The sequence below is a fragment of the Cupressus sempervirens genome, chromosome 3 (assembly GCF_028749045.1).
Source record: "Cupressus sempervirens isolate cs-2001-9-10 chromosome 3, ASM2874904v1, whole genome shotgun sequence".
NCBI classification, from domain to species: Eukaryota; Viridiplantae; Streptophyta; class Pinopsida; order Cupressales; family Cupressaceae; genus Cupressus; species Cupressus sempervirens.
The window spans coordinates 144087678-144114020 of NC_143120.1; the positions used below are offsets into that span (position 1 = coordinate 144087678).

Consider the following 26343-nt stretch of genomic DNA (forward strand, 5'->3'; position numbering starts at 1 on the left):
TTTGAAACCTTAGTTATAAATAGACGACTCACCAAATAAGTGACTGTAAAAATTTAAGAACAATTTTAAATTTTTACGTAAAATTTTGATAAGCATGAACTTAGGGTATTCAAATAATGGGTCCTCTCCCCCTATCATGGCACTGTTTTTTTCCTATACTTTTTTATTCTCTCCTTTTCCAGATGCTTTTTCCCACCTCTTTATCGAAAGAGGGACCCGCAATTTGAACCTGTGTCCCACTGAAGCTCCGTGCACTCACGGAAACTTCACTTCCTCATATGGAATCAAAGCTTATCTCATTTTAATTACGTATTAGAGCTTTGAATTAAAAGAACTTTGGAAATTCAAACTGATGTTCGCTATATTTCTGCGACGAGACATGTGTTATAACAATCATAGAAGTTTCTTAAATTAATTACGAATATCCTATTGGCGTTTGAATTGAGATGTAAAACAAGATAATTGTTATTGGTGTACTCTATTCCTTTGCCATTTGTGATTGTGGGGCTAGCATTCTGCTGTTGCCAGCAGACAATCTTTTTTATGGTATTATCTTCATGTGGGTATTGCTGGTTTCACTGTTTCACAAAATTTGATAGTCTGGTTAATTTTGATTTTTATGTACACATTTTTGGTGTTTTCCCGAGATAACGAGGCATTGAATGATTGAGTTGAACGCGGGAGGGTGTGGTTTCCTTTGTGGGTTTTCTTGGTAAAGGCTCTTCGTACTTTACGCTGCCCTCTGTAGTCTGTTCTATAAATTGGATGGCTAGAATTCTGTTTGTGGTGTTTCTTTTTTCGGCTCCCGCGTGCCATTGTTCATTGGATTTGTTGCGTTGGCCTAATTGGGTTTGGTTGCATTGGGGAGAAGCTGGTTGCTTGGAAGTGCTTAATCAATTTGTAGGCGAGTAGTTCAGGAAAATAGCAATTGGCACCAGGTTTTACTGCAGTGTTGGTTTTCTATAATTTAGTGGCCAATGAGCATTCCTGCATGATGATATGGATATTCATCTGACTTATTTCAATTCTACCTGTTGATTCAAGCTACATTGCTCCTGCTACCCATGTGCTTTCTATAAAAATGGTATGGGTGTTATTTCAATTCTACCATTTTTTTCCGAAGGTGATTTATTAGCTGCGTAATCGTTGATTTATTTGTTCATAATCATGATAATTACATGCCTCTGCATTCATCTTTAGCTATTCCAGATATCTTCGATGTAAGGAGATTTTCATGTTAAATGTGTAGCTGAATTTATGATTTCTTCTGTCAAGGAGATGCAGCTCTCTAGCGCAATACAGAGGATTGTTTGAATGGAAAGTCTTAGAACAATCATTTTGGAGTTCTTACATTTAGCCTTGCTTTTAATAAATCTCTTTTAGATATTTCTTCCTCACTGAAAAATTTATTTTATGGAGCATTACTCGCTGTAATTGAAGCTTAGGTTTGTTTCTTGCCGCATCTTGTCTACTGGCGAATCTTCGCCTAGGTGATATTTGATTATGCGATTATTATCTCATGCAGAGGACAGACGGTACATCACATTGTCAGAAAGTATTGGCTCTTATTGCACCACTTACATCAGCTTTGGACCATGCGTTCGTTCTTTTTATGGGTTGCCTCGGATACAAATCAATTAAGCAACCACCACTGTACGAAGACCCAGTTGATCTTGCATCTCAGACAGCCTGTGAGTATAACATAGATTATTTCGGATTTTACTGCTTCAACTGCTATTGTTGAACATAAAATGCATTCCGTTTCGTATTTTCTGTTACATTACAAGAAATACGAAGATGATCTGTGAGAATTTTTTTTGGTATGTAACTCTGGATAAATGGTTGGAAATCATGGAAGTATCTTGAAATAGGTGAAGTTTCATTTTGATTGAGTTCCAGTTTCCGGAGCTCGAAATTTTTTACTTTCTTATCTCGCGTCCTTCCCAATGCTCAAGTCTATTGATAAGGTTTTCTGTTCTGCTCTAATATCAATTTCTTCATTTAAATCAAGATGATTGTGATGTTGATGCTTTAGTCTAATTCAGAAGAGTAATTTCGTATGATACAAGTTGAAAAAATGCAGCCGATTTTGAATGACATTTAATATATTTTATTTTGACGCTGAGGTACTCTTATGTTTATCTTTTCCTTCTTGCTTCAGCAGAAAATACAAAGGCACAACTATGCTTTCACCCCATTTCTTGGACAGAGATAATCACTTTTGGTCCTTTGGAGCAATAAACACAGGTCCATCCATTGCGATTACAATGGAAGCTAAGATGCAGTTCTGAGCAACTATGAGTAATTAGCATTCAACTAAGGTTATGGATTTGCCAACTAGGAAGTCTTTGCGGCAGAAAGAAAGTCTGTAAATGTGCCAGCGAATTTCTATATGTTTGAATAAAACCAAGTCCCTCTATGCTGTCCTGCAGGCTATTTATGGTTTCTTATCTTTTTAGGGTTTCTAGGCCCCTTTGCATGGTTCTTAACTTATTTGGTACAATTTGATCCCTTTTATTCATTTCAAATAATTTCAAAGCCACATCACCTTTTCAAACACTAAGTGCAATATATATGTATGTATATGTGTATATTCTAATTTAATAATTTATGAAGAGCCGTATATGTAATCCAACATTGACGTGGAAGATCAAAGAGAAGTCAAGAAAAAGGATATGCTGTTGTTGATAAGAGCCTAATTGGGATCAGTTGACTAGACTAGTTTGTAATCTGTAAGGATACCCAAATGGGGTACCTCTACAAATAAACAACTTCAATAAATATTTCTTGGGCCATGCACAGTACATATACAGAATATATTACTATCCTCTTAGTGGAATGTCAAAATGGTCGAGAAAAAGGTTATGGAAATCGGATAATTCTCTATGACATATGAACAACCAGGGAGCACTTTTCTGTGCAATAAGAGTCATCAGATAAAAATTCTTATTATTCAAGGTGCTGCTCTGGAATTACCCTTTGAGTAGAGTTGATATGAATATTCATAGAATTTCTTTGACCATTGTAACATGGGAGTGTCATGTAAAACACATGATATCAATATATTTTTTTTAAAGAGGGGTAAACGCTTTGACTTGGAGCTTTGAACCAGTGAGGCCACAAACAGGGGACCTCATCCCCATTAAATTTGAACCTTGATGGTAAGGATAACAACTCAACAACTTAACCATCACAACATGACACTATTGGCTACAAGATATCAATATACATATAGGTGATATTATTTAATCCAATATGACCTGAAAAGAAAAGAAAACATGCAAGCAATTTAACTTCAGATTTTTTATTCTGATAAAGGGAAATAATAACTCTTTTACTTGCTAAATTTAGCTAAAGGAAAATAATAGATGCAAAACAAGAGACGCTATGGCAGGCGCAATTTAACAATTTTTTCCCAAAAATAATGGAGTGCAAGTTTCTCTAAGGAACTGAGAAATATAGCTGTATTGGAAAATAGTGTTTCTTTAAGGAAATGCGAAGTATCACTGTATGAAAAAATATCATGGATCAACATTGTTATCTATCAACTCATGCATAATGTAACTATATCCAAAAGTATTATTTTTTTGGTAAGGTTAACAATTAGAATTATTTCACTAGCCTAAAAAATGGACTTTTATCTTTATAAACTTGCTTAAAAGCTATTCAAGAAAACAAAGGACGTGTGTAAGCCTGTGCTTGCTTTCCAATAAGAATGTTATGACAAAATTTCACGCACCCACAAAAACTGAAATAGTAAAACGCAAAAGATGTCACAAGGATGATCAGTAACGTTCAGGGGTATATTAACATGCCTGCTTATCATGAAACTTATTCACAGAAAGTGATTAACTTGGGAGTTGCAACCAACTTGTCATCCTTGATTCCGTAGTTCACAAATGACCAATAGAGTAGATGGATCCCCAAAGGCTGATTTAAAGATCTTACCTGAAGCATGATATCTACAAGAACCCATAGGTTAGTCTTTAGGCTTTGCACATAGTTACATATCAATAAATGCATTCCCTCTGAACTCTAGTGCCTACGCGTGCATTCCAATAAATGACTAAGGCTGACTCGTGGGCCTCGTGCATAACTGCTATCAATAAATGCTTAAGAGTGATCCGTAGTTCTTGGATGTACAAACATTTCTCGGCTGAACCATTTTATGTATGCACACACATACAGATGTAGATTTTTGCAAGATTACCAAGGTGCAAATTAGCAAATGACCATAGGCTATATTGATGATCTTTCCAAATATAGTAATGAGAGAACTTCCCGAATGCCGATACAAGGGCTTTGCTGAATGTGCAAACAGAGTATTAAAGAAAGAGAAGATAGTACAGGTTCTATAGTTTGACAGGGAAGCCAAGAAATATGTCACACAAAATCTAAGGTTGGTGTTCAGTGTACAAGAACATTTAAGACAAGCAAGTACAGTTGACACATTTATTTTTGATGTTAAGATAAATTCCTTACATACAGATGTAAGTCGCAGTTTTCTGTCACGAGCTCCCAAAAACAATACTATATTCCCATGGATGCAGCAGTGGTCAAATGAGAGCAGATGTTGAATGAATGATGTACATAAGAATATTTTTGAAGACAAAGAGCCTATGCAAAGTTTCTATCATCATAAAATACTAGTTGCTGATTTAAGAACTAGGGTTTTCCATTAAGGATCAACTCCTTTAAATATCCTCTTTTCTTTGTTCAGGCCAATCAAAATGGTGTACTATAACATGGTGAAATGACTTAGAATTGACAATTATTTATCATAAAATCAAGTGTGCTAATCTTGCTGATGTCAGCCGATGCCAAAATATATGCAAGCATGATTTTTTTTGTTCACTAAGTCTAGGCATGTAATGAGCCTAGCCTGAGCTGACTCAAAAAACTCCTCTTTGTTCCCTTGAAATTCTGTCAAACAAATTGAATGCAACTTCCCAACTTGCTGGTCTGAGTTATCAGTCTGGTATAAATACTTGAAGATGATATCAGAGTACTCTAAATGATTAAAATTCAATACTACAATGCATAAATTCACATCCAAAGGCATGAATGAATTCTCTTAATCATCTACAATGCATATCAATGACTTCTAAGTAAAAGAACTTGCACCTACAGCCAACTGGTATTTTGTCAAACAGTTGTCATGCATCCACGCACAAAGATCAAACTAATACAATGATTTAGAACAACTACTTATTCCTCTTTCATTGCAAATGCCCTTCCAGTACAATGCTGATATCAAAAGCCAAGACTCTAGCATCATACATATGAATGAATGCTTAAGTCTGATATAGACTGCCACCTACAACAGTAGCATATAATGTGCATGAATAAATAAAGGAAACTTGGTTATGTTGCAGCCTCCTTAAAATATTCGGTTCTTCAAAATGAGGTTGCCAAACAACTCCAAAATGATGCGCCCTTGGAAAACTGCTCAAGGGAATCTGAATTTTTTTCCTGCAGCAAGTTCTTGTAGCAGAAAGAACACTGTAGCGAATTACTATAGAAAAATTCCTGTAGCAATTTACTATAGTGGCGGTACTGTAGCAGTGTTCATGTAGCAATTTACTGTAGCCGCGTCACTGTAGCAGCATTCCTGTAACAATTTACTATAGCCGCGTCACTATAGCAGCGTCCTGTAGCAACACCCAACTTATTCTTTCTCCACAAATCTGGCCCTAGCCACAAATTCGGCACGATGAAGTGACTGAAATATCACCTCCAATCTGCAATAATTCAGGTGTTATTTCACACCCTCAAAATTGCTATCATTGGGAGTTTTTGTTCCCAAAGACAAATTGATTATCTATAGACCACTTGGCTCCACAAATACTCAAGAAGAAATCATCAGTCATCAATATCAAATCTGCCTGCCTCAATAGTGAGACCTCAAGGTCTATTTATTCTTTTTTTCCTCTAGAGGTTGGCCTCAATAAAATAATATTATCTCTTTTTTTTTTGACTTATAGAAGATTCCAATAATTTTTAATTTTTGCACTATATAAAATATTAAAATATTATATTGTTAATAAAGTGCATCTCAACGTCAAATTATAAAGTAAGGTTTCCATAAATAGAAACAATAATGATATATGATGGAAAACCTTACTCCAACCAAAAAGCTGAGCCAAGTAATCATCGAATGACTGCTAGATGACTCTCTCACCATGCCTCATTAGCCTACGAGAGCCGTTAATAGGCTAATCCTGCTGATATGTCATTGTCAACTAGAAGGGGACATTACAAGGCATGCTAGCAAGATATCGACACGTGATTTCACATGGAATACTTTCATTCCCTAATCTTTTCTTGGATTTTAATATCACTTTCTTTCTTAAGACCCTTGTTGAGTTGGATGTTGGTATTATGTTGTTATGATATCAGAGGTTTAAGACTGAAATAGAGCAATTGATTTTGTGGTTGAACAAGGATGAAGGTAGGAAATTTAAGGATTCAAAGCAAATAATCTATTATTTAAAGATGAAGGGAACAAATCATGTTATCTTAAAGTATCTTTGAACATGGTTTCTGCAAATTATAAAATAAGATTTCCATGAAGATGTCTAAGCATCTTGATTGATGAGTTTCTGACGAATGATGAATCATATAAAATAGTTGTCATGGTAATGACTTGATTTGAGTAGGAAAATACTTCATGTAATAGAGAATGCCATAAAAATACAATATCCAAATAGTTCCACTTGATGAAAGCTCCAATAACTTAGCAAATGTTGGGTTGTGATAATTCCCCATTGGTAATTGTTGTTAGGCAAGGAAAGCTTATAAGATATATATTCACCAGAAGTTTCGTCAACAGTGAAGGATGGTAGAGGTTGACTAGTCCAAACTCCAAAAAAGTGAATTATAATCATTTTTCTACCCAGCTATACCCCATTGCCTCCACCCCCATAGCAAATGCTTAGAGGAGTTTGTATGCTTCATGGATCCTCTTGCCTTTTGGTTGTTAACTAGATACATGAGTGAAATGTGACAAAACTACAATGATTACTCAGAGAAAATCAGAATTGCCATTGTGGTGGTAAATTGGGTATGAAAATATTTCCAATGAAAAATCCCGCAAAAATACAATATGTGACATTTTCTGATGAGATGCTAACATTCTTCGTTAGGTTGCTCCGAGAAATCAAAAGTTATAAAGAAACTTGCAACAAAATTTAAAGTGAGGCTACCTCAAATCATGCTCTCAAGGTTGATTTAAAAACTTGTACTTGCATAGTGGCAAAGAATGAATAGGGTCTACATTTTTCAAATAAAAAATGCTACTAATTGAATATGCATTATCAATGAAGTAATTGTTGATCTTACATAACACATGTATTTTTGGAAGCAAGTTTGCAAGAATTGCTGTGCCAACTAGTTGGAAAATCAAATTTCTTCACAACTATGGCTATTGCATCTTATTTTTCAGTCACCATATATTGGAGGATGATCTTTCTAGATTTTCCAATGTCCTATTTTTCTAATAGTATGTCATTACTCAAGTGATGCGTAGTTTTGTCTTTGGTAATAAACTATTATGCTTCTATGGAAATAAAATGTTAAGTCTACTAGTGGTGCAGGAGCACCCACTAAGCAATGGAGTCTTCAAGGTGGTCAAAGTTGATGTTTTGTTTTGTTTTAGTGGTTTTCATGTAATAAGGTCTAAACAGACCATTTCATGGATGTTGGACTCTAAGTTAGGTCTTACAAAAATAAATGTCAATATTGCAAATGCTGTCAAATCGTACAATATGGATTATAAAGTGTCAATGTTGGTTAAAGTGGGAAATTGAACGGTTGTAATTTGAAAGGTAGTTAGTTACTGTTGAGTATTTGTTGAAAAGGGTTTTAAATGAACTTGTATGGTCAAGAACAAAGGGGGTTGATGCTTTTGTAAAATTTGAAGCTATAAGATTCCACTTTTTCTTTCATTTTTTGAACACTTGTTTTCTTGATTGATGTGGATCCTTACAACATTTGTACAACTTGTATGTGGTATGGTTGGAGAGATAAATGAATTGCCTTTCATTTTGTTTTGGTTTGGTTGAATTTCATTAGGTTTGGAAAAAGTTATGGCAATTTTAGTACAGGTTGCTTGGAAACCTACTTGGGGTTATCTGTTTTGGGAAAAACATCATAACTTGTCCACAGTTGGATCTTGATGCAAACTAGAGGAAATGTCTCTATTAGGTTTTTATGCAATCTTGTTGAATTGATTTAATCAGTTATTTGTTTTTCAAAAGTAACGAATGACTGTTTGTCTGATATCTTCATGCACTAGGCCAAGAAACCATGAAAGGAGTAAAAATTGTACAAATGAAGCTTGGAAATGCATTATTAGAAAGTGAAACATGTCATTGGATGTGTAACACTGTAAAGAGCCTATGAGGACTACGAGGTGGTTGGAAGATCTTTGGAGACTTGTTTGTGGTGATGCCCTAGAGCACTAGGTCCCAAACTATTTCTTTTAGGCCTATTTGGTAGAGAGATAGTCAATTTTTGAAGCATTCCATTCGAAGTAACCTATCTTGATTTTGCTATGTTGAATAAAGCCCAAATGGGTTTCAAAAACAAGTTTCCTTTCCTATAAGTCATGTCTTCTCCACAAGTTGTGTGCAAACAGTCATGTTTGAAAGGCTACTAGCAAGAATGAGGGTTTGAGAAGGAAAACTAACCAATTGGTGATCAAGGGTTAGTGATTGTTTGTGTGTTAGGAGATTTTGTACCCTTGCTTTGCATCAGACTAGTATCAGAGCCCAAAGATCAAGGCAAAGAAGGTTTGGAGTTTTTTGTGTTGCTCTTGTTTCTAACAAGTTGGAGGGAAGAGCTTGAATACCAAAAGACTTGGCCAAGGGAAAAGGAGGCCTAAGTTGAGGTATCACAAAGACAAGAGGAAGCAAGGTGAAAGTGACATGCTCGCAAAGGGAGGATGGATGTGTGGAAGAGAATAGTCCATGGAGACTTGTAGAGTAAGGAGTAACCATGCAAGAAACAAGAGAGAAAAAGAGAGGAAGGGGAGAAAAATAATGAGAATAAGAAAAATAAATGTTCAAAAAGAGATAATAGAGATGAGGCAAGCCTTAGAAAAAATTGAAGAAAGAATGAATCTTGAGATGTAGTAGTTATGTGAGAGAGTAAACCAAGAAAATGGTTGGCATTGGCCAAAAAGATCATTAAGAAGAGGAAGCAAGAGAGGACAGCGGAACCAAACATTGGATAGTCTTTGTTGATGATGGACAAGCAGAAGCAATCTGAGGAAGGGGGAAAATGTGAAGAAAGTGGGTCCATTGAGACACAAATTTTTATTTCTAACAATATTGGTGAGTATGTCTTTTCAAGTGTAGCCAATGGAAGTGAAGTTAGATAATGGCATAAAGAAAAAGGATAAGTGCATACAGTCTATGCAAACAATTTTACAAAAGTAGCACACTATGGTGGAGATGTTTCAAAAAGAATAGAGCAAATGGTTGCATTTTCTAATTTTACGGGTGAGGGATATGCTCATTTGCCACAGGCATTTCACAAGGGGGTATTGGAGGTTAGATACAATTTATTTCTTGTAGTAGAGTGCAGTAAAACTGAACAAAAACCTATGTTTGAAGTCCTAATGTTAGAGATAAAAAGAGAAGTTCAAATGCTCTTCTTGAGATTTCAAGCTTGGGGGGTAAGAAACAACCTAAGGTGAAAGTGGAAAAAGCCATTGAATGAGAGAAAGTGTTACATCCCTATTTTTTGCTTAGTTAAAAATGTTAGTTATAGCTGTTGAGACTTAAGCAAAATTGTGTTGGTTGGTTAAAATTTGTTATTCATTTTGGTTCATATGAAAATGAAGTGTTAGTTGTTGGTTATGGTTTCATGTGAAATGGAAGAGTTGGTTAATCGTAATGATTCATGAGAATTAGAAATATTGGTTTTCGTTATGATGTTATATGAATGGTAAATGGTTTACCTAAAATGATTAATTGACTTTTGATTAAATAATTTGGAAATATGTTATTACCATGATAGATTCTTTTTGTAGGAATGTGATGAAGGCGGGGAAGCATTGCCAGAGAGGGAATTGGGTATGGGGGCACCAACCTGCTAGTGAGCCAATAAGTATGAGTACTAATCACCATGACCAAGGAAAAGAACTAGGCAAGCAAGGATATACCGAGTGACCACCATGAGCTATTTGGGTCAACACACTTAATAAGATGATATAATGTATAAACTATGAGCAATTGTTACCTTTAAGGAACAGGTCAATCCTATTTGCATATCAAACATGTTTTGGTATAATGGTACCCATAATACATACATTTGTACATGCACATACATATATATGTATGTATGCATATATTCAAATATGACGTACATGTATGTATACATAAACTTAAAATATAACATATACACAAAATACACATATTTAGAATATTATGTGTATATATGTATATGTGTACAAACATATATGAACTATAATAGGCACCATTGTAATAAAACATGAAGAGTAAAGTTATTATTATTTCCATCTTATGTCAATGTTTTAATTTTATTTTTCCGTCGGCACTTTATATTATTTTCCAGTGGCCTAAATCATGGTTCTTTTTCCATCGGCCACTTGTTACTATCGGCCTTTTATTTGTGGCTCTTGAATATTGAAGTCAAGAATGTAACTTGTAATTATCTTGCTTGTAACTCCATTTCGAAGATATACCTTGTGAGCTGAGCATGCTTAAGGCATGAAAGACTAGTAAGCCATTTTTCCCCCTTGCTTTGCGTACCTCTCCCATCAGCTATTAACAATAGCAAGCCTTACCAAGCTCATCTCTATTCTCCTTATTGCTGAGAATTATTCTCGTCTAGTAACAAGAAGTCCTTTCCAAGTTCTCTTTATATCCAATGACTGTAGCAACAACGGGGGCTTGATTTATACACTAAGGAAGCTGAGCTAGGACATTTCCGACTCCCCTACTCAGAGGCTGAAGTTGTCAAGTCTCAGTTTCCACAAGCCAGGTTGTGCATTCTTGCTTATTTGTTAAGCTTCGAAAGCTCTGAGATCGAGCATATTTCATGAATGATTTAAAGTTTATGAACAGTTCCAATTCGGACTAAGCTCCACATCTATATGTTTGTTTACATACGTTAAGATATCTGAATGATTGCTTTACATACATGCAAACAATTTGGATTCTTGATCGCTTTAGCTGCTGTATAAAATCTTGATGTCTTTTCTTGTAATAACACCTAACTGGTTATAGTTCAAAACAAACACCGTTTTCCTCACTAATCAGTTGCTTGACATTTTATCAAACATTTTGCAAGCAAACTCTTTATTCAAAGATGTGAGCTAGCCATTAACACTGCAAACTTTGAATTTTCTGAATGAACAGTTTATCATTTTGCAAATAAGATCCACAATAAAGCCAAGCTAAAAGTCCTATGAAGTCACTATATTTCAGATATGAAAACTTGTATCGAGTAACGACAGTCACATGGATTCTCAGAATTTCATGCAATTTATTTATTAACCAGCCTGCTGCAAATTAATGAATTACAAACTGAATCATGAATAGAACTTGATTACTATATAGACAATTCAGACCTTTGTGCAACCACAGCCTTTCAACTCACCAATGTTGTTTCTGTAGCAAAGAACTTCTTCCCCAGTTTGTGGCTTGATTGCAGACATATGACCAGTACAAGACCATGTGGCAGCGATGCCAAATTCTGGAAAATGCAGTGCCAATCATAACAATGGCAATCATGCTCTATGCAGCAGCATATCGATCAATAGAAGACCTCAGAAATGTCAATGGAGTGCCAATAATCGACACCCAACAACAGAGAAATTGAGCTTTCAAACAGTATATAAACAAGAACCAAAATCACCAAATGAGCTGTGCCAATATGCAGGTAAATGGTGCCCAGAAATTGCAGTAGGTTGATGCTAGAATGACTGGTAATTAGGCAGCCAAACTCATGAACAATATGCCCAGATAAACAGAGATATAGCTGCATAGCTAGCTGAAGAAGTTAGCGCTCACAAACAGATATGTAAACACCAGGCACACTGATATAGCTGGCCTTTAATTTCAGAATCATTCCTAATTCCAATACAAATCATTCCCAAACACAGGTATAATTATCCGAATCATAATCACGACTTAACAATGATATAGGAATAGGAATTACCAACATTCTGGATTATGACTTGCCAAGAAATCCCCAGCAAGGCTTGCCCTCTCAGCCAAAGTTAGCACAGTCAGAGAGAACACCAATATTCAGAAATACGGATCATCATCAAACATAACCACTATACCTCAGCAGTGGTTAGATTTCAGCCATCAGGAAAAAAACCCTCTCCCAAAAAGCAACAAAAGCATATAAGATAATTGAATGCCTTTTTCCCTCACGAAGAGCTCATATTTATAATCTCCAAATGCCCTTTTGTTTCCAATATGTAACTTCACTTACGAAACTTCTCCAATGCAACCTAACTTTATAACATTCAATACTTGGCTTAGGCATATAATTAATTAAATAAATGGCCACTTCCTATGATGACTCAATCCTCAACTTAAGTGAAATTATAAATTTAAATTATAACTTTATAATAAGCCATTTACATGATTTAATAATAATTTGGCCACAAAAAATATAATAACTCCCAAAATACTCATCATTTAAATTTGCCGTTTGAAATAGGAGTCACACCTATTATTTCTCAATGTGACCAAATGCACTTTCCAAAAACAGAATGGGTCCATCTCAATCAACAGGCGACTTACCACAAATACTAAGTACACAACACTAATCCGAAACGAAGTCCAATTTAAGCCAAATGAAGACCAACCTGTAGCTTACTGAATTCTGCCTCAGAAAACCCTCTACCTTAGAAGACTCTCTACCTTAGAAGACTCTCTATCCACAATAATTAGCTTACGAGGATCACAATAATAGGCTAATCTCTCAAACTCCGATGTTGGCAAAAAGGGACATTACAGTCCTCCCTCCCTAAGATTGCTCGTCCCCAAGCAATCTTGGAACAATATGAACATCACAGTCCACCCGGATCCCAAGGGTAGAACTGCATACTATCCTTGCAGTGTACAAGCAACTCTTGTAGCATCAACACCCAAATAACTAATATCAATGACAGAATCATTTGGAAATCGACTGTAGGCGTTGATGGTGATAACAACCCATCGAAACTCAATCCAATTGAAATACCAACTTTGTCCACACTCGAGTCCCCATCAAATTGACACTCACACCCAACTGCACTATGGAAGTGATGATGACCATATATACCTGAATCACTGTCATTAACTTCAACCTCTGATAAATTGTCCTCGGTGTGTGGATACTGCAAGTGGTCTAACTTGCAGTTGTCAATCCCATCTGTAGAAGATGGAGCTAACCCATCCTATAATGGATGGTATGAAATTAGAGCCAACCCACACCGATGCGAAACCAAATGCTCTAGTTGTGGGTCAAATGAAAAGTGATGAGCACTCCTCATAGTGTAATACCGATAAAAAAATCCCAATCTCTGTCAAGGGCTCATAAATATCAAAATGGGAATTAGAAGATAGCTTTAATCTTTGACTCTGAGCTACCAGTTGGGAAGTATCCAAGGCAACCCTCTCAGCAAACCCAACCTCAAAATCCTTGTGGGGAAGCATAGTGGACAAAGTCTCTATAATCTTTCCCACGAACCTCCAAATAACATGTAAGCCTCAAACACTTTGTATGAATCCTCCTGCACATCCAAGCTCTCCAAAAGGTACTCCATGAAAGACTTTGTGTAGTAGAAATTATATGTGGAAGCGACAACCTGCTCCCCTGTGACCCACAACTGATTCCTTTTGAAAACGTGGCACTACCAACTGTCCAATGCTACCAGTTGTATGAAATGAAGAAATAGATTTCCTTCCAATAGAAGGAAGCAAATCACCAAGAGGGCCCGTCTCCACTAATGCTCTCACCTCCTCTATACCTACTGCACCCATATCCTATGCGGATGTGACTACCACATCATCATGCCCCTCATCCCCAACCGTGGAAGCGAACTCACCATCAACCGCAATATGCAACTGAACTGGGTCTGGGGCTGGTGTCGACTGAACATGCTCCAACTCTACAGTCGCCTCAACTAACCGTGACTGTAACTCCCAGAGAGCCAATTGAGTACACTGAAGAGAGTCCATAGTCACCTCAAGCTCCTGAGTGAGCTCAACCACCTCCTCTTTCCCTAACAATGCCCCATAACAAGTGTAACCCCACTCCATAAGGTAATCCTGTGAGTAATTATGCTTCAAGATCATGACAACCTCTCAAAGTGCATGAACCTCTTCTAGGGAAAGACTACTATCACCATGCTCATATGTCATAGGAGCATCCCAACCAGATGTAGCCAACATTTGACAGATAGCATCATAATACTCAAGAGCTGAAGAAATGTCACTATCACTCACCTTCAGCTTACTGGTCACATGATGCCTTTGTAACCCCTGCCTCCTATGTAAGCTCTCTGTCTCACTAACTTCACTGTGATAGGAAATTGAATCAGGACTACCCACCACAAGATCACACTACATGTGTGTTACTGACCTCGCACACATCTGCAATTGAGGTACAACTACTTAGAACCTCAACCGACACCTCCTCTAAAGAAATGGAAGCCCTCATAGTATCAATCTCCTCACATGTCTTAGTCCACCTCAATAGTAGGATTCTGTAAACACTAATCCTGGGAACCATCCAAAACCTCCTCAGAGTCATCAACTGACACTTGGCTAGGGATATCATACCTAGTGCACTCATAACATCATCCATCAAATCATCAGAGATGTACATACTATTTGTATCCGCATTACCTGACGGAGCCTCAATTGTTGTCACTTGACTCTGCACACATGACTCTATGTTAGGCTGTGAATCAATAATGCTAGAAATTAACCCACATCTACTGACTTTGTTGTAACACCCAAATCACTAACATCATAGCTAGGTGACTCCATCTATGCATCGGTCCCACTTGAGGAAGTAGTTGCCTCCTGCATTGGAGCAACACTACGACAACTCACATACAAATCTTCAATAATAATCCCCTGCTCGAGAGAGTCGGAGCAATTAGTAGCAATTACTGCCCCAATAGCACCTGCACTATCCACAACAACTCTAGAATCCTCAACCCACTGATGCTCAGTGCTGTTGTCCACTAGTGGCACTGACACATCCACATGTCTCTGTGTGGAAAGTCCATCATCTACATTGCAGATAGGACTAGCAGGTGTTGTACTAAATATATGCGCCATACTAAATATAAGTACATTTGCATCATGGACACCAGTTGAGGAAAACTCAAGCTTCCTTACCTACAACCTTGATGTTAGCCTTCAAGCGGAAACCATATACCTCACTACCCTCTCAAATGTCTTTGGATCCGACAAGTTGTCTGCCAATCTCTGCTGATAAAGCTTAAGTTTCTCTATAATCTTTTGCAAAGCATTCATTTTCGTGCTAACTTCCTCATTACTCCACCGACTTCTAGAACTATTAGTGCTCCTATGTTTGTCCATGGTTAGAAAATGCTAAAGTGCTGGTCACTACAAATGCAACTGCAGATTTGAAAATAAAATAACTTTCCTACCTCACAAGATGGAAGGAAATCACTCTGATACCACTGTAATAACCCCTTACTGGTTATAGTTCAAAACAAACACCGTTTTCCTCACTAATTAGTTGCTTGACATTTTATCAAATATTTTGGAAACAAACTCTTTATTCAAAGATGCCAGCTAGCCATTAACAATGCCTCTCCTTTCCGCCAATTGCTAGGGCTTGCACAAGACAAAGTTAAGATCTGCTTCTTAAGCCTTCATGATTGTCAGGTATTATTCCCTTGTGTATTAAATCAAATTCAATTTATTGTTGAGAGTAATCTCTCTTTATACTTAGATAGTATTGAATGCTCTCTCGTCCATCTAGTAGTGGTTAGTTATGAATACTCTTTTCATTTGTTAGTTAAAGATAATGTAGTTATTCTGTTATAGTTGTTAACTCTCTTTCATATGAATATGTGAAATACTTGTTAAAACTGTCTTTCATGTGAATGTGGAAAGCAACGTAATTTCAATAACAACAAAATTGTTATTTATGGTTAGGAAAAATAGCTTGTTACAGAAAGGTACTATTGGCATACATGACATCCATCCAGTAAAAAGGGATGGGTTACAAGGTAGTGGTGAAGATGAGGGTAGGCTTATATTGACAAGTTCAACTACCTTTGTCAAGTCTACAAGAAATCTAAAGTGAAGATGAAGCAAGTATGGAATTGTTGCAAAGAGGACAATGTGTAGAGATTGAAAGGCATTAGCCAAGAGATTTTGTAATGTCCCCTTTTATGATATGCTTTTTGAGTGTATCAGCCCATTATTGGCCCTCGTAGGCTAAGACTGATGGTTAGAGAGTCCTAGTTGGCAGAGCAGGAGGCTTTTTTCCATTTGAAGTATGTAAGTGTTCAAGATTGCTCTTTGTTTGTTTCATTTTTGTACGCTTACTCTTTATAATAAGTCATTTATCCAACATTTCTATATTTGGCAAGGTACTTGGATCGACCTCTGTTGTAGTGTTGAACCTTTGCTTCATTGATTTGGTCAGGTATTCAAGGATTTACTAATTATATTTTGTGGTTGATAGAGAGGGACCCTTGCTATTTTAAGTAAGGAAGTTGAATGCATAGTTGACACAATGGTTAACTCCCAGGTTCAGACAAAATTGAGAAATAATGATTTATTTGTGGAGTTATGCTATTTTAATTATTAATAAAGTGAGTACTTTATTAATAATTATTTGTAAAGTGCAATTGTATTATAATGTTATTATTTTAGTTGGCTATAATAAGGTGTTATTTGCTTGAAATATTGTATTTAACATTATGAGTGCCTAGTTTGGAGTGTATTCATGAAGTCATCTATGAAAGCAACAAAAGAAAACAAAATCTAATATTAAAAACCAAAAAGGCCCATGACTTTTCATGAGTATAAATAAACTCAAATGCAATTTAAACTCATTATTGAATGATTATTAAATGTTTGTAATTACTATTTGGTGTTTGGTAATGGAGCTTGAGAACAAGGGTTTTTGCTGTACTAGGGCATTGGAGATTGTTTAATCTTCATCATATTTGCAGTTTTGAGGTTGTGAGTGTGTCGGCCAAATTTTTTGTAAGTTACTAAAACCACAACTTTCAAAATTGTGATTTCAATTTCTTGCATATAAGACGTCTCATCGACTCCCTTCTTACCGTATATGGCTTCATAGAGACCAGATTGAAATTAACAAAAGGAAAATTCTTCTTAATCACCCCCTCTTTTATTAGGAATGATTCATACACAACTACAACTTTCAACTTAACAAAAGTTATCTATTGGTAAGATAATACTAGTGGCTTCGAGGTTGACGCAAGAGCAACACCAGAGACAATAGTTTGCTTATATATTTTGTGAAACAAATACAGGAACCCAAAGTCTCCTATGCTTGTTTCAAATGAAGATTCAAATAGAATAATCAATAAGGCACAGAGTCTCTTATTGGATACTCCCAAATTTAATAAAAACACTTACAACTAAAGCCCAAAGTCTTCAAATCTAAGTAATTGCAGCCACTACTATGTATAACAATTTGTCATTTTGCAACACAAAGTCTCCAAAAGCTCAAATTGACTTTGAATACAATAGGCACCTCAAAGTGTGCACAATTCAATTCAAATACCTTCTTAACAAAATAGTAAAACTCACAATCAATTCAAAGAAATGTCGTCGCATAACAAGTAGGATGGGCACAAAATGTGAAAACAACCAGCCTCTTATATTGAAAGAAATTCAGATTTACATCTAAGCTTAAATTCTTAGAGTGCAATACAAATTGGCAGAATTTTCTTCCATTGCCAAAAGACGATTATTTACAATGAGCTCCCTCCTTAATATAGGAAAGGAAAAGAGGACAAAAAAGGTGGAGAGAAAAGGGGTAACCCTCATCCACGTTGACTTATTCTCTAACTAATTAACGAAATTTGACTTATTCGATGCTACAAGCCTTAAAGCACTTGCAATATGATTACTTATGTAATACTATCACATGCAGTTACATCTTCCTTTTAATCTGTCAAATACAAATTACAAGGATATGATGAAATAGTCTATGTGCTTGACAAGACACGACTTCTATTACATCATCCTTTATTGGTCCTCATGTTGCTCCCGGATGCAATGAGTTTGAAGTATTTGTCTTTGGCAAAAGTATCTTGAATTGGAATATGAATATGCATCCTTGATTGTTTTGTTGAGTGTTCGTTGACCATTTTTGTCTTGAAAGCATTCTATGCTTGTAATCATTCTTTCACCTCTTTGTAGGCTCTATTATTCGACCATTCTTGCCTCATGTCCCTCTTTTTAATTTGCATGCATTATTGGAGGACTTTTAAGCAATGAAGGATGAAGGAATTAAGGTTAAAAAATTGGGTTGGGGGGGGGGGGGGGGGGGGGTTGGAGGGAATGTGATGTTCCCTTTCTGAAATAAAATTTAATAGTAAAATTAAATATAAAAATAAATAAACTCTCAATTTATAGTCTTAATAATCAAATTATATTTTCTCAAATATAACATATTAATAATCAATATAAACTTAACATATCCGGTAGACAATAACTAATATATAATAATAATGAAGAGATGTGATCAGTTGTTTGAGAGGCATGACTTTTTGAAAGAAGCATGTCTTAGAAGATATATAAATAGAGATCAAAAAGGGGGAAATCAGAAAATAACAAATATAATTATTACTCTATAAGGAATAGATAAGAAAGGAAAAGAACCATGGAACGAAAATAATTAAAAAGGAGAAAGTAATAAGCATTCATGGGTCTGCAAGCTGTGTACTAAATTATAGCATCTCTTAAGCAGTCAGAAACCCCATTGATACATAAGGAAGAAAAATGGAAAATATTATCCACAAGACTCATTTTTAGTAGACCACAAATTATCTACAAAACATTCCACACAATAGTGGCATTCTGGAGGAAATATAAGAAAGGAAATTAATTGCATATCATCTGCAACTGTATATTAATATGGTCAGATCTCTTACATTGCCAAATATCGCCGGGTAAGAAAGGAAGCATCCATGTGAGTGGTATGAATAATATTGTCTATTGTAATTATATATAAGAATAAATTTAATAAGTGTAATTATTTCTAAGTTTCAAGAAGAGTAGAAATGCAATAAGGGCGAGGTCTGTGTAAGTCCTGTCAATCAGTCATTCCCAAGATATGGTACGGATCAGCGACCCCGAGTACCTTGCGGACATGTCCAAGAAAGGGCTTCGGGGCTTGTCTCTGTTAAAACCTTGAGAGAAACTACGAGTTTGGTGTCTAAGCAACTTGTTGCATCTCAGCATTCTTATAAATTGGAATAATAACCAAGATAGCATGGACTTTCTCAATATAGCATATTACTAATTCACCTATAATTGTTTCTTATAGCATGAATTGAGTTAATATATTTCAATTCAAGTATATTAAACAGATTAATTAATGCATAACTAGTTGAACTTACTTGGGGGCATTACTAAAACTTAAAAATGGAGTTTTTTGGGAGCATTGCATATGAATGGACAACAAACTTTAGGTGAGACAATGAAGCATGGATGGGTTTGTTGGAAGTATTATGATAGGCTACGTTACTGAGAGGGGAGGGATGAATTGGTAGCCAATAAAACTTAATCCTTAATTAGCAATTAATCCTTTATGTGTATTTTGATCTAATTGCATGCATGAGAAACTGAAAACATTAAAGCATTCATAACACTATGACACACAATTTGGTGACCTAGAAACCTTCCAAATAGAAAGTAAAACTGGGGTGGGGATAATACCCACAAGCTTTAGTACTGCAGTATAAAGTTGGCCTGTTAAGGCTTACAATGATCACTTTTGATGATCTGCCCTGTTAGGAGCAATAAGGACTGTTAGGTCCACCTTGCAAAAGGATTTACAATTGTACAATGAAGTATGTACTCGGTAAAGAGATTTACATAAGATTGTTAAGTCTACCTTGTGAAAGGATTTGACTGATCCACCTGTTAGGATGAAGCAGTAGCTGATCTCTGATCTGCAACTTGGTTTGCTGAATGAGCTTCCTTTGAGTATAGTAATCACCTTACTGTGATAGATAAATCTTTGCTGCTCTTTATACTGCTGTAGCTTTTGTAATTCGCTCTTTTGCTCTTCTCTACTTATTACTTTATTCCATACATTACTTCTTGGATGTGAAACAATACGTTACATATATACCAATCTAATTTCCAAATTACAAAGTCAGCCACAATACAAGTTTACACAAAAACCACAAAGTTGGCTCAGGGTTTTGAAGACTGGCTCGGTGAGGTTCTAATACTTGACATCCACTGTCAATGCTCAGTATCGTCATGCACTCGGTAGACTTAGAAGCTCGGTCCATATTGATCACTTTCAAGTAGTCTTGAACTCGGTCTGCATTGGTGACTCGGTGAATATTGTGAAACTCGACATATAAACTGAATCACTCAATTCACACTGCATAGCTTGGTCAATGCTATCACTACGAGCTCGGTATAAACTGAGTCACTTGGTTAACACTGAGTAGCTCGGTTAACACTAGACTCACATCATATCAAGTGCAAACTCGATAAGCACTGCACAACTCGGGTTGCATTGATAAACTCGACATACACTGAGATGCTCAGTTTATACTACTGATCAACACCTTGGTAGTAACTGCTCGGTGCAAACTAAATACTGTCCCTTGGACTCGGTGGCAACTGTAGAACTTGGTAGATATTGTAATGCTTGGTGAACACTGTTAATTGTTGCAATGTTCTCACAACCCTCCAAGACCAAGAAATTTCCTGAACAATGCAGGCCATATAGAAGTAATGGGAGGACGACGTACGGAGACTGGAAATGGCATACGAAATCAAGTTCAGATGACTATACAGTGTGCTTGGGAGCTGACAGTGGAAATATGGCCGTACGGTGGTGTTACAAATGTGGTCATATGGTGCAGCAATTTGGCCGTACTGGAATACTACAGTCCGTACGGTGATAGCAAAGGCCGTATGAGAGTAATGGAAGTCTAAGATGCTGTACGGGTATGAAGTCCAGACAGTACGGGAGAGAGGAGGCTGTACAGTGTCACTTTCAAGGCCGTACAGTTCAAGAGAGTATGTACCGTGTGGACAAAGCGAAGAGTACAAAGGATGAAGTCACAATAGCCGTACGGTGTAGTTATAGGAGAACAGAATGTTGTACAAGGGAAGTATTCTTAAGCGCGGAGATTTGGAAGGAAGAGAAAGCAATAATACAAACCAACTTGATACTTGAAAATGCAGAATGTAACATACACAGATTGTAGGCGTAGAACACAGTTGAATCTCCAATTTGCCAGATACACAGGGATGAACACCAACGGAATAGGGTGAGGGTTGATTCCCATCGAAACCGTGCAAGCCAAATAGGGAAGATCTTTAACTTTCGAAATGGCGATCAATTCTGAACTCCAATAAGAATCCGCAGTATAGAGAAATAAAATCCAAAGCATGCCTACATACTACCTACGAGCCATGCTTAAATACCCGTTGGGAAAAGCTTTCTGAGGGTGTACAAAGTTAGTTGACGGCGACACAAACTACGAAAACAAAATAAAAATGGGTTCGAGATAAAATAAATCAATCGGCCTGTTACAAAAATTAAATTATTATTTATTTTATAATAGGAACATTATAGTCCTCCCATCCCAAAATTTGCTTGTCCTCAAGCAAGTGCAATGCTAGGTGCTGGAGGATGTGGTTGCCTTCCCACGTTGCGTCATCCAACGGTAGGTGTTGCCAGTGTACCAAGTATTCCTTTACAGTGCGGTTCTGTAGGACCTTTTCATGCACTTCAAGAATCTCAGCAGGTTCCAAAATGAGCTTCCCTTCCTCATTGAGTGGTGGAAGGTTGGTAGTTACGGTGGTGTTTTGCCCTACAACCTTCTTCAGACAGGAAACATGGAAGACATTGTGAATGCGGCTACCCTTCGGAAGTTCCAATTCATACGCTACCTCACCGATGCGATAGGGACCATAAAAGTGTGGCTTCAATTTCTCCTTACTTGTTCCTTTTAATGAAGACTGTTGGTATGGCTGAAGCCGGAGATAGACCGGATCCCCTACTTCAAAACTCCTCTCTGTCCGGTGTCTGTTGGCGTACACCTTCTATCGATTTTGTGACTGCTATAGGTTCTCTTTCTAGCTCCTCAGTATGTCCTGCCCCTCCTGAAGCCAATCCTTTGCCCTTGGAGCGCGACTGTCACGAGATCTGTGTCGATGAAGGAGAGGGGTTCGTGCTCGTATAGAGCTTTGAATGGCGCCATCCTGATAGACATGTGATACATTGTGTTGTAGCAATACTCCCTGAGATGGATCCATTTGACCCACGCACATTGTTGTGCCGAGACATAGTTCCGAAGGTAGCTTTCGAGTCATTTATTCACAATCTCAGTTTGGCCGTCAGTTTGCGAGTGGTAACTCGTGCTCGGTGATAACTTTGTCCTTGCCATCCGAAACAATTCTGTCTAGAAAATACTAACGAATCGTCCATCCTGATCACTGATGATGTTTCGGGGTAACCCGTGCAGGCAAAAGACTTATCTGAAAAACTGATTGGCGACTTGTGCAGCCTGAAGATCCGAGGGGACGGCGAAGCAGTGTGCAGATTTTGTCAATCTGTCAACCATCACGTAGATACAGTCCTTTTTGTTCACCTTGGGAAGTCCTGTTATGAAGTCCATTGATATACTTTCCCACTTATGTTCGGGAATTGACAAAGGCTGTAACAATTTGGCAGGAAGAGTGTGTTCGGACTTGTTCTGTTGCAAACCGTATATTCTCTCACATGCTGCAACACATCCCCTTTCAGTTCCTTCGATGAAAATCTCTCCCGAATACTTCTGTAAGTTTTAAGGAAGCTAGGATGTCCAGCCAGAGGGGATTCGTACGCTTCCTTCAGGATCTTCTGCTTCAGTTTGGATTTTGGCACTGGGTATATCCGATCTTTGTAATAGATGATATCATCTACCACCCTGTACCGATCATCGTGGATGTGACCATCCATTATCTCACAGGCAAATGTATTCTTGAAATATTCTACCAACAGTTGTGCCTTCCAATCGGTTGTAATCTGGTCTAGCGAGCAAATGGTGGGTTTTCTGGACAAGGCATCTGCAACAACATTATTCTTCCCTTTTACATATTCAATGTCAAAATCAAAAGACTGAACTGTGCTTACCCATTTTTGTTGCCGTTAGTTCAAGTCCCGCTGCTTCAGGAAATATCTCAGATTTTTGTGATCCGTACGGACGACAAACTTGGCACCTACCAGATACTGCCGGAACTTGGGTAGTGCATGTACAATGGCCAACATTTCTTTGTGGTAGATGGACTACAGGCGTTCTGCTGGTGTAAGCTTCTTGCTCTCATAGGCGATGGGGTGTCTATCCTGCATCAGAACCGCTTCAATGCCTTCCCTGGATGCGTCACATTCCAAAATGAACGGTTGGGTGAAGTCAGGCAGTGCAAGAATCGTGCAAGTGCTCATGGCCTCTTTTAGCTTATCAAAGGTGAGTTGTGCTTCTTCATTCCACTGGAAAGCCCCCTTCTTTGTCAAATCCATTAAAGGTGCTCTAAGCTGAGAAAATCGTTTGACAAATCTCCTATAGTAACTGCACAATCCGAAGAATCCTCGCAGATCCGTGAGTGATTTTGGGGGAGGCCAGTCAAGGATAGCCTGAATCTTCTCTTGATGCACTTGAACTCGGTATTTACTGACAACATGCCCCAAGTACAATATCTTGGTCATACCAAACTCACATTTGGGCTGCTTGGCGAACAGGGATTGCTCCTCCATGATACTCAGAACTTCATTCAGGTGCTCCTCCCATGTCCTGCTATAAATAAGAGGATCATCAAAGAATACCAATAGATACTTATGCAACTATTTGTTGAAGATGCGGTTCATGCATGATTGAAATGTAGCAGGTGCATTGGTCAATCCGAACGGCATGACCAGGAACTCATAGTGTCCGTAGTGGCAACGAAAAGCCGTTTTCTCCATATCTTCTTCCCTCATTCGGATTTGATGGTATCCAGAATGGAGATCTATTTTTGAAAAATAGACCACACCATGTAGTTCATCCAATAGCTCATCTATCCGTGGGATGGGATACTTGTTCTTTATTGTTCTTTTGTTCAGCGCGCGATAGTCCACACACATGAGCATCGTTCCGTCCTTTTTGACCAACACCATGGATGACGCGAACGGGCTAGAACTAGGACAGATCCATCCTTTCTCAAGCAATTCCTGAATCGTGCATTTGATCTCATCCTTGAATTTCTTGGGGTGGCGGTACAATGTGGTTATGACTGGTTTTGCCCTTGATTCCAACTTGATTGTGTGTTCAAACCTCCGATAAGGTGGTATGCCAGGAGGAATATCCATGAAGACTTTTTCATGCCTACTTAAAATATCTTGAAGTTCATCATCCTGTGGAGGTGTTCGGTGCCCCTTCATAGGTTCCGCCAAGATAAAATAGTGCGCAGCCCACGCAACGTCATCGTGTCGCAAGATTGCCTCCATCCGATGAGCAAAAAATTCCTTTAGACCTTCATTTGCCATCCCTCGGAGGACAACCTTCTTTCTGTCAACCACAAAGGTGAAGTCCATCTACTTGAAACTCTGAGTGTACTCATCAAGTGTCTCCATCCACTGTATGCCTAGAATGACTTCCATGTCAGCGAGGTCCACTATGAAAAAGTCCTCCATCACCGTGTGATTCGCCATTGTGATGCTCAGCTGAGGAACAAGGTGCATGCATGACAGGAAAGTCCCTCCGGTTACCTTGACCTGAAAGCCTGCATGTGCTTCCGTAGGAAGACTTGTTTGCTTTACCAAGGATGAGTTTATGAAATTCAAAGTAGCTCCGCTATCCAACATCACCATAACCCTTTGTCCTTGAAGGGTATCCTGCACACGGAAAACTGTGCACCTTAGATTGCTAGCCAAAGCAATGGATCCTCCATGCTGCACCAAGGCGGCAATCCTCTCCGTATGGTTTAAACTGGCCATGTTGGTGTCACTGCTCGGTTGGATATCTTTCACTTGCATTTCTTCTGGTTCGTGTTCGTCCTCATCATTGGACACTACCTCGATGTAATGGATCTTCCCCTTCTTGAGGCATCGGTGGCCAAACTCCCAAGGCCCCTTGCAATTGAAACACAATTTCTTCCTTTGGAGTTCCTGTCAGGAAGCTCCATCCAATGACGGCTTCTTGGGCGGAGGTTTCTCCCTCAGATACGTCGGTGGTTTCGAATATGAGTGACTTCGAGAGGATGAGTTTGATGCCAACGATGATGCTATACTACGTGCCTTACTGATTGCTTTCGATAGGGTAGACGGATTGAATCCCTTCACCCAACCTTTTAGTGGTTTCGCCAGTCCGTCCATGAAGAGCACGACCCGCCGTCTTTTGGAAATGTCCGTGACCAACACAGAAAGTCTTTGAAACTCCGCAATAAACTGATCTACCGATCTGGTTTGCCTCAGTTTTGCCAGATCTTTGAAATTGAGATCAGGGTCTTTCCCATAAAATCGTTCTATTAATCTCTCTGTGAATTCTGCATATATCTTTATTTGATCATGCCCTAATGTGATGGTGCCGTGGTGCCACCACCATTCGTGAGCAACTCCCTCCAAATGCAACACGGCAAATTTGATTGCTTCTTCTGGCATAGGATTCAGCTAGAAGTATGTATCGGCTTTCATCACTCACGCTTGTGCTGAAATGGAACCCGATCCGTCAAATGGAGATAGATTCACCTTACTCAATTTTCTCCTGAGATCATTGTTAAAGTATCCTCCTCTATTTTCGCCTTCCGAGTATCTCATTCTCAGATTTGCGTAATCTTTGTAGGAAATGTCTTCTTCAAGGTTTGCATTTCTCCAGTCCTCTCTTATCTCTTCAAAAGTTGGTAGTCTCTCTCTGTGATGTGCTTCCATCTGTGGTGGGAAGGTCAGCATGGAAGGTCGAGAGCGTGCTGGTTGAGGGTGCAGTTTACCCGATACTGAGTCCGTGCTGGCTGAGGGTGCAGTTTACCCGATACCGAGTCCGTGCTGTGTCCATTTTGATCTCTAGATATTTTGTTCTCCGCCAACTTCTTGAGGGTTTCCTCCATGAGTCGCTTCGTATCCGTGATTTGCGCTTGATTC

The 26343-nt window shown here is 38.0% G+C and overlaps 1 protein-coding gene across 6 annotated transcripts in view; it reads left to right on the forward strand.

The window, feature by feature from the left end:
• The first annotated feature begins 521 nt into the window (after window positions 1–521).
• The window catches only part of LOC149565160 (calcineurin B-like protein 4), a 214487-nt gene continuing 188665 nt past the window's right edge, over window positions 522–26343 (forward strand). For 3 of the 6 annotated variants that reach the window (XM_089818705.1, XM_089818708.1, XM_089818709.1), the window contains exon 1: window positions 1520–1691. In XM_089818705.1, the coding sequence (XP_089674831.1) occupies window positions 1520–1691 (172 nt within the window). Of the gene's footprint in view, window positions 1085–1519; window positions 1692–26343 lie in introns of those variants that run through there. The other 3 variants (XM_089818707.1, XM_089818706.1, XM_089818711.1) reach the window with 3 other exon arrangements.